This window comes from Lepidothrix coronata, unplaced genomic scaffold, assembly GCF_001604755.1.
Source record: "Lepidothrix coronata isolate B3197 unplaced genomic scaffold, Lepidothrix_coronata-1.0 Scaffold55, whole genome shotgun sequence".
NCBI classification, from domain to species: Eukaryota; Metazoa; Chordata; class Aves; order Passeriformes; family Pipridae; genus Lepidothrix; species Lepidothrix coronata.
The window spans coordinates 222,140-233,568 of record NW_016690235.1 but is presented as its reverse complement, the minus strand read 5'-3'; the positions used below and the strand labels follow the sequence as shown (position 1 = coordinate 233,568).

Genomic DNA, 11,429 nt, shown 5'->3' with positions numbered 1-11,429 from the left:
TTTTTTTTTTTTTTTTTTTTTTTTTTTTTTTTTTTTTTTTTTTTTTTTTTTTTTTTTTTTTTTTTTCCTTTTTTTTTTTTCTTTTTTTTTTTCTTTTTTTTTTTACTTTTTTTTTTTTTACCTTTTTTTGGTTACTGTTAAATGATTTTTAAAGTCTGATAGTTTCAAAGACACTTCAAAATAATCTTCAGTACTTGTTCACACTATCAGAAAATATAAAACCTGATTTTTAATCTCACCTGTATAGTTATAATTCCAGACTAACTCCAGTAGAGTGAGTTAAGCAAAACTGGTGTAAGACAAGAATCAGGTTCATAATATCTCACCATGAAAAATCTGGCTGCTTTCTCTGTTAGAAGAATCAAAAAGCAAGAAACAAAGAAACATCTACTGACTTTGGATGCCTTCCCGTTTTTACATTTTCATCTGGAGTTGTTTTTAAGAGGCCTGATTTTCAGAGGTCAGATGAAGAATATTGTACTGGAAATCAGGTCTCCTTGAAGTGCCCCACGTTAGAAAATGAAGCATCCAAAACCACCAGCAGTTTTTGAAAAAGTTAGTCTCGTGGCTATAGGATCGTCTCCAAAAACATCTGCTGTGACAAAATTCCAGTGGGCCTCCACAGGAATTTTACCTGGACAAGCAGGGCAGGATCAGACCCATTGTCTATCATTATGTAGGAGCACTGAAGGTACACGTTGTGAGAAATTACACTTCCCTAAGAATTACAAAATAAATCTCTGGCCCTGCCCCCATTCCCAGCACTGAGAATTTTGTCACTGAATCCAGTAGGAATAGGGTCAGACTGTGAGAGAAGTCCATTTATATTCTAGGGAAATAGAAAGCAATATCTCTCATCTGTTGGAGTTCAGCAAGAAAACTTCATGTATAAACATTGGCAGAGTTACTGAAAGGCAAGTAATTAGATCAGTGACTCCATTTCTGTTGGTGTGACAGCTTCATCTTTTTCATGTCAAGTTAATTTCAACTGTAATTTTGGGAGATGAAGTGCATATACAATACTGTAATCTGGAAGATTTATATAAGGCAAAATCATCATTCATACATTTTCTAGAAAGAATGATTAAGGTCCACTTCTGGTATCACCAATAAGCAGAAATGGCTGATGGGTTTTTCTGACACTGCAAACTAAACTGGAAAGTTACTATAAAATGAAACTATGCAAATTTTTTGGGAAAGACGTGTCTGAGTTTTAGCAAATTAAACAGTGAAATGATCTGAGCCTTCCCCCAAGAAATAAAAAATATGATCTATAAAATAATGTTTAAATGTGATTTTTCTTTAAAAAGAGAAGTAACATTTTTTTAAGGCTCTCATATCTGGTGGCTGTGAAACTCAGACTCCCACAAAATCCTAGGAATCTGATCAAGCCTGCCAGATATTAAAAGAAAAAAAAGTTAAAAGTGTTTTCATTATATATATAAAATATATATAAAAATCAAATAAATATGAAAACATATGTTCCATTTTCCATTAATCTCTCACTCTGTAATATTAAAGAAAAAACCCCCAACAATAACAACAACAACAACAAAAAAAAAGAAGCAGAAAACGCCCAACCCCTCCCCAAACTCCAAATAGTATGTCTGATGGGAAAATAACCAGGCGTTCCTCTTCCTGAAGAACTAGAAAGCAAAGCAACCCAACTGCAAGGCAATGGAGGCATTCACTTCCAGTTCACAGTATTGCAGTTAGAAGTACAGTGAGGTCTAGGTAAGTGATGGAGCAGGAGCTGCCTGGAGCAGGGAAGGAGGAGGTGTTCACATGACAATACAGCATTGACAGCGCTTTTTCTTTTGTGTACCTGGGGCAGCTTCCAAGGGCAGGCTCTCTTCCTTCCCCTCAGGAGAGGAGGGCTCTGTTGTATCTGACAGGGGCCTGCCAGAGACCAGCTCAGCGGCGTTCCCGTCCATGGTGGAAACGTCTGTCACTGTCTTCTCCCGCAATGACTTCTCGTCGTCCTCATCAATCAGCACAAGCTCTGCCTTGATGGTCTCATCATAGCCCAGCACTTTCTTTGTCTCCTCTTCATCCTCGATGTTCTGGTAGCCCATAAATATCATTGTCACTGGCTGATCTGCACTGACCTCCAGGGTTTCACCACCACAGGGTTTATCTTGGGGCTGAGGGTTCACAGCATTTCCTTTGATGGATTTGTGTACCATTTCCAGCTTTGCCTCCTTGAAGAGCATTTGCTCCTTCATATGGCTAAGGCTTCCATCGGCTACCACATTTCTGTCTGACACAGTCATTGTTTCATACCCTCCTTTTACACTTGATTGTCCAGCTTTTTGCATAAGTTCATCTACGTCCTTTGAGCTTAATTTATGTACTCCATTTTCTACCACTGTGCCACCAGAGTGAACCTCATAGACTACCTTGGAACCATCATCATAGACTTTGAATCCTCTTTGATGGGCCTCATCTGGGCCAACAGGTGAAGCAGAGACAATCTTGGTCTCTCCTGTCTGTTTGTCTTTCTCCACATTAATTTCCATGGTGCACAAAGCTTGAATGAAAACAAGAGAGGAAGTGCATGTTACAACAAAAAAAGCCAGTGAATGGTTAATTGCCAAACAGACAAAGAAAACTATGGTGCCCCTTTTTCCTATCTCCTGCTGCTAAAGGGCTAAGCGGTCTACATTAGAGGTGGGACGCAACACTGTGGACAGAGACAGTTATTACACTGTGGCTTTTTATGCAGGTGGAGGCTAGGCATACCTGTGGCAAACAGGACCTACTCTGCCAGCTCACGCTTCATGGAGCTGTCTCTGATCAATTAGGAGTGCCAAGAGGTTAGGTGTAATTTAGGCAAAGGGAGGTGACAGCATGCAGGTTGCTTTCAAACTTTCCGGTCTGAACTTGCCTCAAAATTCAGAGAGAACCTCTCTACTCTCTCCTTCTTCTCTGCCATCAAACTGCCAGTTAGTTGGTAACAAGTTTTGTTTGCTGTATGTAATACCCAGACCACTTTATTATCAATGCTTGTCCTTGCTTAACTCTTCCATCCGTAGCATTCAAACCATTTTAGAGACGTGAAGAAACATTGTTTATCCCTGGTCTACAGGTGGGAAAACAAAACCACACAGGAATGGGATAATTCTCCCACAGGTGTGTGGCAGGGCAGCTCTCTCAGCTTCCACACCAAGACATTGACAGTGACCTCTATTTCCAGAGTTAACAGAATGTACAAAGTGGCCAAGAAGTGCTTCCTTGTTTATGTGAATTAGGCATTAAGCACCATTGCCAAAGATGAACAAAAAAGTAACAATGAACTGATTTTCAAAGTCATGAAACAACAGGTAAAAACTTGTGTGAGGGACGTTGCTTTAGAATAGTAAAGGTGTTCTAGCAGGTAAGGATGCATAATGAGATGGAAATTGTAGACCACACAGGAGGAATAGACAAGCAGTCTACACTGCTCCAACATCCATTTTGAGATACAATGACATCTCACTAGACAGCTTTTCAAAGAAAAATGTGCAAAGGTCTCTCAGATTTTCCAGAAGAGTTCATTTGTTTAAGCATTCCTTGTGTGCACAGAAAAACATTTTGGCTCCTAGACAGACATCCACAGACACTTTATTACAAATTACCACAGGTAGTGACAACTGTTTGTGAAACTTACAGTGATCATTTCCATCAATGAACCTCAAAGGCATAATCATGACTTGTCTTACCTGGGGACACCATAAATGGGCATCTTTGCTTTTTTTTTGATTTATTTTCAAGTGAGTACAGAATATCTTTGCCCCAAGAACTAATAAGGTTGGTATGTTTGTATTTAAAAAAAAAAAAATAAAAATTACTGTTGCTTTAATATATTTCCTCCATCTTTTTATTCACACACAGTAGAATTATTTTTCCTGTATCCTTAAAGCGAAGTAGGAAATTTACCATGACGTGCATCATGATGCCTCCTGTAGTACTGGACAAAAAATTCATGTGTTGCTGAGTGAATGCATGCTGTTCCCTGTGAGGTGGTCTCCTCTGTCCCCCAGGAATGCAGTCCGGTAGGCAGCCCAGCCAAATGGGGGGTCTGGCCATCTACATGCTGTGTGCATCTGCTCAGACCTTGTCCAGCCCTGGCAGGACTGCTTAGATCAAGTGCCACACTCCACAAACACCTGCACGGAGCTGGAGGACAGAGATGCCCATGGGTGAAGGAGCATTGCTGCCTCTGAGAGTGAGGCATTGCTGAAGACTGGAGTAGGCTACAGAAGCAGTGATCTCATTTTGGCCATTAAACCCTAGGGAATTATCCCTAAGGACTGTGTTTTACCACTGCTTTGGGAGGTTTATGGACTAACTGTGTCATGAACCTGAGCACAGGATGCCCATATTCACAATGAAGTAGGGCTACCTGTGTGAACAGTGTGGCCATCCCACAGCAGCCTGAGCAGGCAGGAGGAGGCTGTGGGGCTGAGAGCTGAGCTCTGTACTGAGGCGTGCAGCAGGGGACTGTGAGGCAGCTGGAACGGATGGAAACAGGGGAGATTAATGCTGGAAATCAGGAAAAAACTGTCATCCCAGGGCTGGTAGCAATTAAGCCCCTAAGCAATTTCTCTGAAAAGCTATGGCAGACTGCACCATGGTGCAGCTCAGAGAGCAGCTGACATGGAACACTTGCTCGGGACTGTCCCAGCCCAGGAACTGGTGCACAAGGGCCCTTTATGTTTCATCCAAGTGCCTCTGCTCTGAAGCTATTAACAGAATTTATACAGATAATGAAACAAAAAGATGCAGGTGCCATGGGGGCTGCTCAGGCAGATAGTGTTCAATAACTTCCAACATTACACAGGTAAAAATAGGGGTTGGCTAGCCTGTGGTGAAGATGCTAAAACTGAGGGGTTTCTGAATGGCAGACATTTGGCTGAAGCAAAGCTGAACCATGAGGCAGCAACAGCACATTTAGAAAATCATCTCTGGTAAGCAGAAGTTCCTTATTTGTTCTGAGCACAACAGCCCTACAGAGAGGGCACCACCAACCTACCAAATGGCCACCTGCTATCTTTTTGGTTAGAAGCAGCATCCTGAGCTCCCCTGGAGCTCCTGTGCTTCTCTTCTTTGAAAAATAAAAGTATTATCTAGGACATGACTTTTCAATAAAGACTGATGATTCTCCTGTGAAGTAGTTGAGAGCCATATATTTTTAGTGCAGAAGAGGACGCGATCTGCCAGACCCTCCCAGTTTTGATGCACAAATTTAGTTCAGTATTGTGTATTAAAAAAAACACTTGTACGGTGGGCATGAATTTAGAAGCAGATAGCAAAAATCTGACAGTTAAATCATGTGGACCTGACCATATTTGAGTTTGTGATCTCAAGGAGTATGAGCCTGGGAAGGAGCAAAGTCAAGACCCCGAACTTTGCAAAAGCCAACTTCTAGCTTTTTTAGGAGTTGGTGAATGAGATTTCCTGGCAAACTATCCTTAAGGACAGAGGGGCTGACCAGAGCGGGCAGCCTTTTAAGACCATTTTTCTTAGGCCACAAGAGCTCTCTGTCCCAATGTGTAGGAAATCAAACAAGGCAGGCCAGAAACCAGCATGGCTAAGCAAAGATCCGCTCCTCAAACCGAGGAGTAAGAAAGCAAGGTCTACTAGTGGAAGCAGGGAAAGGTGACCAGGGGAGAGTACAGGGGTACAGCTTAAATGTGTAGGGATGGGGTCAGGAAAGCCAAGAAAAACTGGAACAGGATTTGGTAAAGGACGTGAAGAACAAGAAGGAATTCTATAAGTACATGGGTCAGAAAAGAAAGGCCAAGGAGAGTGTATGCCCCTTGATAAACAAGAAGGGTGAACTGGCGGTGACAGATATGGAGAAGCCTGAGGGACTCAAAGAGTTCTTTGGCTTAGTCTTCAATGGCAGTCGGGCTTCCCACTTCTGCAAAGTCCCTGATCCTCTGGGTGGGTGTGAAGAGAGTGAAGTCCCTCCCACTGTAGCCGAAGAGTGGATTTGGGATCACTTGATGAAACTGAATAGCCACAAGCCTGACCTGATGAGATGCATCCCAGCATCCTGTGGGAACTGACTGATGTTCAAGGCCAGGTTGGATGGAGCTTTGATCAATCAAGTCTAGTGAAAGGTGTCCCTGCCTAGATGATCTTTAAGGTCTCTTGCAATCCAGGTCATTCTACGGTTCTATGTTGTTGCCAAGCCACTCTCCATCATATTTGTAAAGTCAGGGCAGTCAGGCAAAATCCCTGGTGACTGGAAAGAGGGAAACATTACTCATATTTTTAAAAAGGGGAAAAAGGAAGAACTGAGGAACTACAGACTAGTGAGCTGTACCTCTGTGCCTGGGAAGTTAATGAAGCAGATCCTCCTAGAAGATATGTTAGGGTATATAAAAGATAAGGATGTGATCTGAGGCAGCCAGCATGGCTTTACTAAAGGCAAATCATGCCTGACTACTCTGGAGGCCTTCTATGACGGAGTGATGGCAACAGTTGCCAAGGGAAGACAGACGTCATCTATCTAGACTTCTGTAAGGTCTTTGATATAGTCCCCCACGACATCCTTATCTTCAAACTGGAGAGACATGGGTTAGATGGATGGACTATTTGGCGGATAAGGAATTGGCTGGCTGGATGCAGCCAGAGCGTTGTGGTCAATGGCTCTATGTCCAGGTGGGGGCCAGTGACAAGTGGTGTCCCTCAGGGCTCTGTCTTGGGGTCAGTGCCCTTCAATATCTTTATCAGTGACACAGACAGCGAGACCGAGCACAGTCTCAGCAAGTTTGCAGATGACATGAAGCTGAGTCACGCAGTTGACACAAAAGAAGGAAGAGATGCCATCCATGGGGACCTGGACAAACTGGATAAGTGGGCCCAGGAGAATCTTATGAAGTTCAACAAGTCCAAGCGCAAGGTGCTGCACCTGGGTCAGGTGCACCTTAATACAGATCAGAAGTCATTGAGAGCAGCCCTGAGGAGAAGAATTTAGGGATTCTTGTGGGTGAAAAGCTAGACAGGAGCCAACAGTGTGTGCTTGTAGCCCACAATGCCAACCACATCCTGGCTGGATCAAAAGAAGTGTGGCCAGCAGGGTGAAGGAGGTGATTCTGTCCCTCTATTCTGCCCTTACTCTACCCACCTGGAGTCCTGCATCCAGATCTAAGGTGCTCAGCACAAGAAATATGTGAACCTATTGAAGCAGGTCCAGAGAACAGCTGTGAAGATGATCAAAGGGGTGGAGCACCTCTCATATAAGTACAGGCTTAGAGAGCTGGGATTGTTCAGCCTGGAGAAGAGAAGACTTTGGGGAGCCTTTATTGTGGCCTTCCAGTAACTTAAGGGGGCTTATAAAAAGGAGGGAGAGGGACTATTTTTATGGGTAGATAGGGACAGGACAAGGAGAAATGGTTTTAAACCGAAAGAGGGTAGGTATAGAATAAATGTTAGAAAGAAAGTGTTTACTGTAAGGGTGGTGAAGCACTGGCACTGAGTGCCCAGGTAAGTTGTGGATACCCCATCCCTGGAAGTGTTCAAGGCCAGGTTAGATGGTGCCCTGACCAAACTGATTTAGTGAATGGCATCCCCGCCCATGGCAGTGGGATTGGAACTATATGATCTTTAAGGTCTCTTCCAACCCAAACCATTCTATGATTCCATGGTTTGATATTTAAGAAAAGTTGCAAGATACAATTTTTATCTATTGTATGGAGTACTGACTGGTAACCGTGCCTTACCTATTAGGAAAACTTTGGGTAACAAGTTCTACCACTGCTTGGAAGACTCTGTCCTAGAAAATTAACAGGTGTGATCCTTTTGTAATTCAAGTCTGGCAAATCTGCTTAAGCCACTGTCAACATTTTATTTTCATTTATTCTACTGTGATTTCAGCTGCACTGTTTTTAGATATTGGGATAACATATGGTTTGTGACCAACCCAGCGATCACACTGAAGCTACTTGTGCAAGTAAATGCATAAATTTAACTGAGTTTCTTAGAAAGCTGTTCACCAGTGGAATGCATTGCCATGGGAGAAGTGAAAACAGAATCCTGCTTATCTACCTGTGTGCATGGTGTTTGTTCTTTATGGGAAAACCTAGTAGCCCCTCTTGTCAAAGTAGCTGCAAAAAAACCTAATGTTGATATCTCAAATGTCTTTATTTAACCAAAGCTTATTTACTGCTAAGTGTAGTCTATTAACAGAATACAAAACTATCTGACAATAGAATTGAAACTGAAAGCGGTACTTGAAGATGACAGCCATTATTCACTAGTACAAGTTTTCTGCACAAGCTTTAATTGCAATGAAACATTATGCAGTGCTTCATGACAATATCCCAATGTGCAGACAGAAGGACCTAACTTCTGCCTGTTATGTGGAGGATGTTCTTTAAAACAAAATCTTAGACTTCGAGCTTTTATAAGGCGGATACTTACAGCCCACCTTTGAGAACATATGCTGGTGCCTTTTCTTTAACCTATTGCACACACACAATACACTTATCAAGGACTACATTAACAAGGCTTCTGAGTCATCCAAAGAATGAAAGAAATTACTGCTTTCTTGGTGTTGACAAAATGGCAAAAAGCACACAGAAAAGCTTGCTTTTAAGACAGATCAGGGTAAGCACTGGTGGAAGGGAAGGTTTTGGAATGGCTTGCAACAGGACTTATGGAAAAAATACATATTTCATAGCTGTATACAGTATTTTAGCTGCAGACATTGCTTTGCTATGCTTCTTAACCCACTCTTCAAGTAAGCCCCCTTTCATCCCACCCCTTGGGACACCTCTTAATTAGCCACCAACAATTTGGTCTTGCGATAGGGAGCACATTGTTTAGAAAAGAAGGATTTTGAAAATAGTAAAAATGTACAGCTTTTAACAATCATGTTGTTACATTTAAGACACATGCTCAATCTGAAAATTAAATGTTAGAAAATTCTCTGTATGACTCCAAGCACAAAACATGCCCACCTTTTCCCCAAGAAAAAAGAATAGCATACAAAGAAGTATAAAATGACACAAATATTTGAAGCATGTATTTGGTCTTGTGAGTCCTGCCTGTCTGTCTCATTCATCTTAAAGAGAGTTGCATGCGTACAACAGAGACAAAACCTTGGCCTAGATACCATGTATTTGTATTAGCAGAGATAGAAAGAACTGAATGTTTCCATGTGAAAAAAAGGGATGTTTCCTATGCTACTTGTATGTAGTTCAACTACATTGTTTTGAGAGTACTCACTGCAGTTCAAAAATCCTTGACTTATTTACAAAATACAAATCAAGCAGCATTTCCTGGCATTTAAATGATATCGGGACACCAGACTCATTAATGTAATATAACAAAAAAGTTCATGGCTACTGGACTGATATTATAATACTTTGTTCCTTGAGACTTACCAGCTACTCTGCTTGCTCCGTCCCACCCAGGAACTGGCTCTCCTGTTCGTGAATAGAGGGTTGGGAGTTCAGGGATCTGGGAGTAAATGTAATTTACTGCATCTGGTGTCAGAGAACAGGAAACAGTTAGATTCGTGCTACGAGCCCCAGTGGCTTCATTGCTTAGACAGCAGAGTGTTGTCAGCCCTGACAATAGTCACTGGAGCTTTGTACTAGATAATCGGATCAAAGCAAACAAAGTGCAAAGTCACTGTCCTGTGATTGGTGTTCAATAGACTAGCTGAGGCAGGAGGGATTGGGTCCAGATGACTCAAACCTTATGTCAGATGAACACATAAAATTATTTGTCAGGAGGTTCTGGATTTATCAAGTCTGTGACCTTTAAAAATGGGTGTGGGATGCAGTGGGGAAGGTAAGGAACAAATCTAATGTGATACCCAGAATACGTGACTTTTCAAATAGAGATATAAAAGCCTAAAAATGCTAATGTTGACTGAATAGGATGAAAGAACGAGTTGTTTCCAATATTACTGAACCAGCATTCGGCCTTTTGTTCTTAAACCTGAAATTTAGCTAATAATGAAATCACATATAGGTATTCATAGGGTACCTGTTTTGGTCTTCAGTAGGTATTATGCTCCTGCCAGTGCTGCAATGTCATCATTCATTAACAAACCCCGAATAGTAGAAAGCTATCATAAAGGATTGACTTGTTTTACATTTGAGCTTATGGGTGTTTATCAAAACGTAAATATGTTCTTTAGAAGAGATATTAACCAATTTAAGAGTATTTCCTGGTAGATATGTTGTGGCTGGGTTAAATATAACTAGATAGCATTTATTGTTCTGCTAAAATTGAGTGGTTGAGCTAACAGCAGAGCTCAGAGGAGAGATGTACAAACAACTAACTTAAAGTTCAGGCAACAAATCAAAATGAAAAAGAAAAAAAATGAACTAACCCCATTCTTTCCTATTAAGTGGAAATGTTTTCAACTGTATGCAAATGGTTAAATTTCTGTTCAAACATAAGATTCTGTCAGGTGTGAAACAGACCACTCTTTTTCTGCCAATGGTTCTTTGCCACTACAATGTATAATTTGTCAAGCCCTTGGTATGGCCTGGTCCATGTGCCCGGGTAGGAGGCAGAATCTGCTTTCCTTGAAGCCTCTTATTGCTATAAGCAGGTAAGATAGGTTCACTAGTACAGACCATAAAAGTGAAGTGGTGAAAGGAGAGAGGAAATGAAATGTCCTGTTGTAGGCTGCTTGACTGCATCTGGTGAAGGGAGATGCTTTCATCATATTCCCTATGGGCTAACACCCACCCCAGAAAAAATACCTGCTCGGGATGGTGTCCTCAGGAAGGACATGATGTGCCACATCTAAGCCCAAAGCCTACTCCTTTGGCAGGAAAATTGGGCCTAGTATTAGTGAAAGGGTTTTACCACCATAACAGTCTGGGGTGGCCACCAGTGCTACTGGATGCAGGAAGATAAGTCCCCAAGAAGACACTCCACCCCTCCACGGACCACTCTAAGTAACTCAGGTAAGGAGGGTCCCTTTCCCTCTTCCTGGTGTCAGAGAAGGATGACACAGGTACAGTGCAAATTCATTCAAAAAACCCCATGAAGTTAGTATATGAATATGTTCAATTTATAGCAGATGATTTGGGAAAAAAACCCCAAACCAAACATCAATGAAAATGTTATTTACAGAATCACAGAAAACGCTGAGTTGGAAGGGACCCACAAGGATCAGCAAGTCCAACTTTTAATGTGGCACAGGACCATCCCCAAGAATCACATCATGTGCCTGAGAAGCATCCAAATGCTTCTTGAACTGTGGCAGGCTTGGTGCTGTGACCACTTCTTTGGGGAGCCCATTACAATAATTTCATATTTCAGTGGACAACTGGCAGTCTTGGCAAATGTTTTTTTATATTTTCACTGCATACTGTATCCTCAAAGTTTTGTATTCACCCCATAGAGTGTACTTTTGGAACAGTCATTTCAGTACACACTCATCCAGTGAGTTGAGTAACAGACAAATTTGT

The 11,429-nt window shown here is 41.8% G+C and overlaps 1 protein-coding gene across 5 annotated transcripts in view; it reads right to left on the bottom strand.

The window, feature by feature from the left end:
• Positions 1–11,429, bottom strand: part of LOC108498099 (paralemmin-2-like) — a 266,564-nt gene that overhangs the window by 137,591 nt on the left and 117,544 nt on the right. For 2 of the 5 annotated variants that reach the window (XM_017816389.1, XM_017816392.1), the window contains exon 6: positions 9,378–9,479. The exons of 1 other annotated variant lie outside the window; for it this stretch is intronic. In XM_017816389.1, the coding sequence (XP_017671878.1) occupies positions 9,378–9,479 (102 nt within the window). Of the gene's footprint in view, positions 1–112; positions 2,531–9,377; positions 9,480–11,429 lie in introns of those variants that run through there. 2 more of the 5 variants (XM_017816399.1, XM_017816398.1) reach the window with 2 other exon arrangements.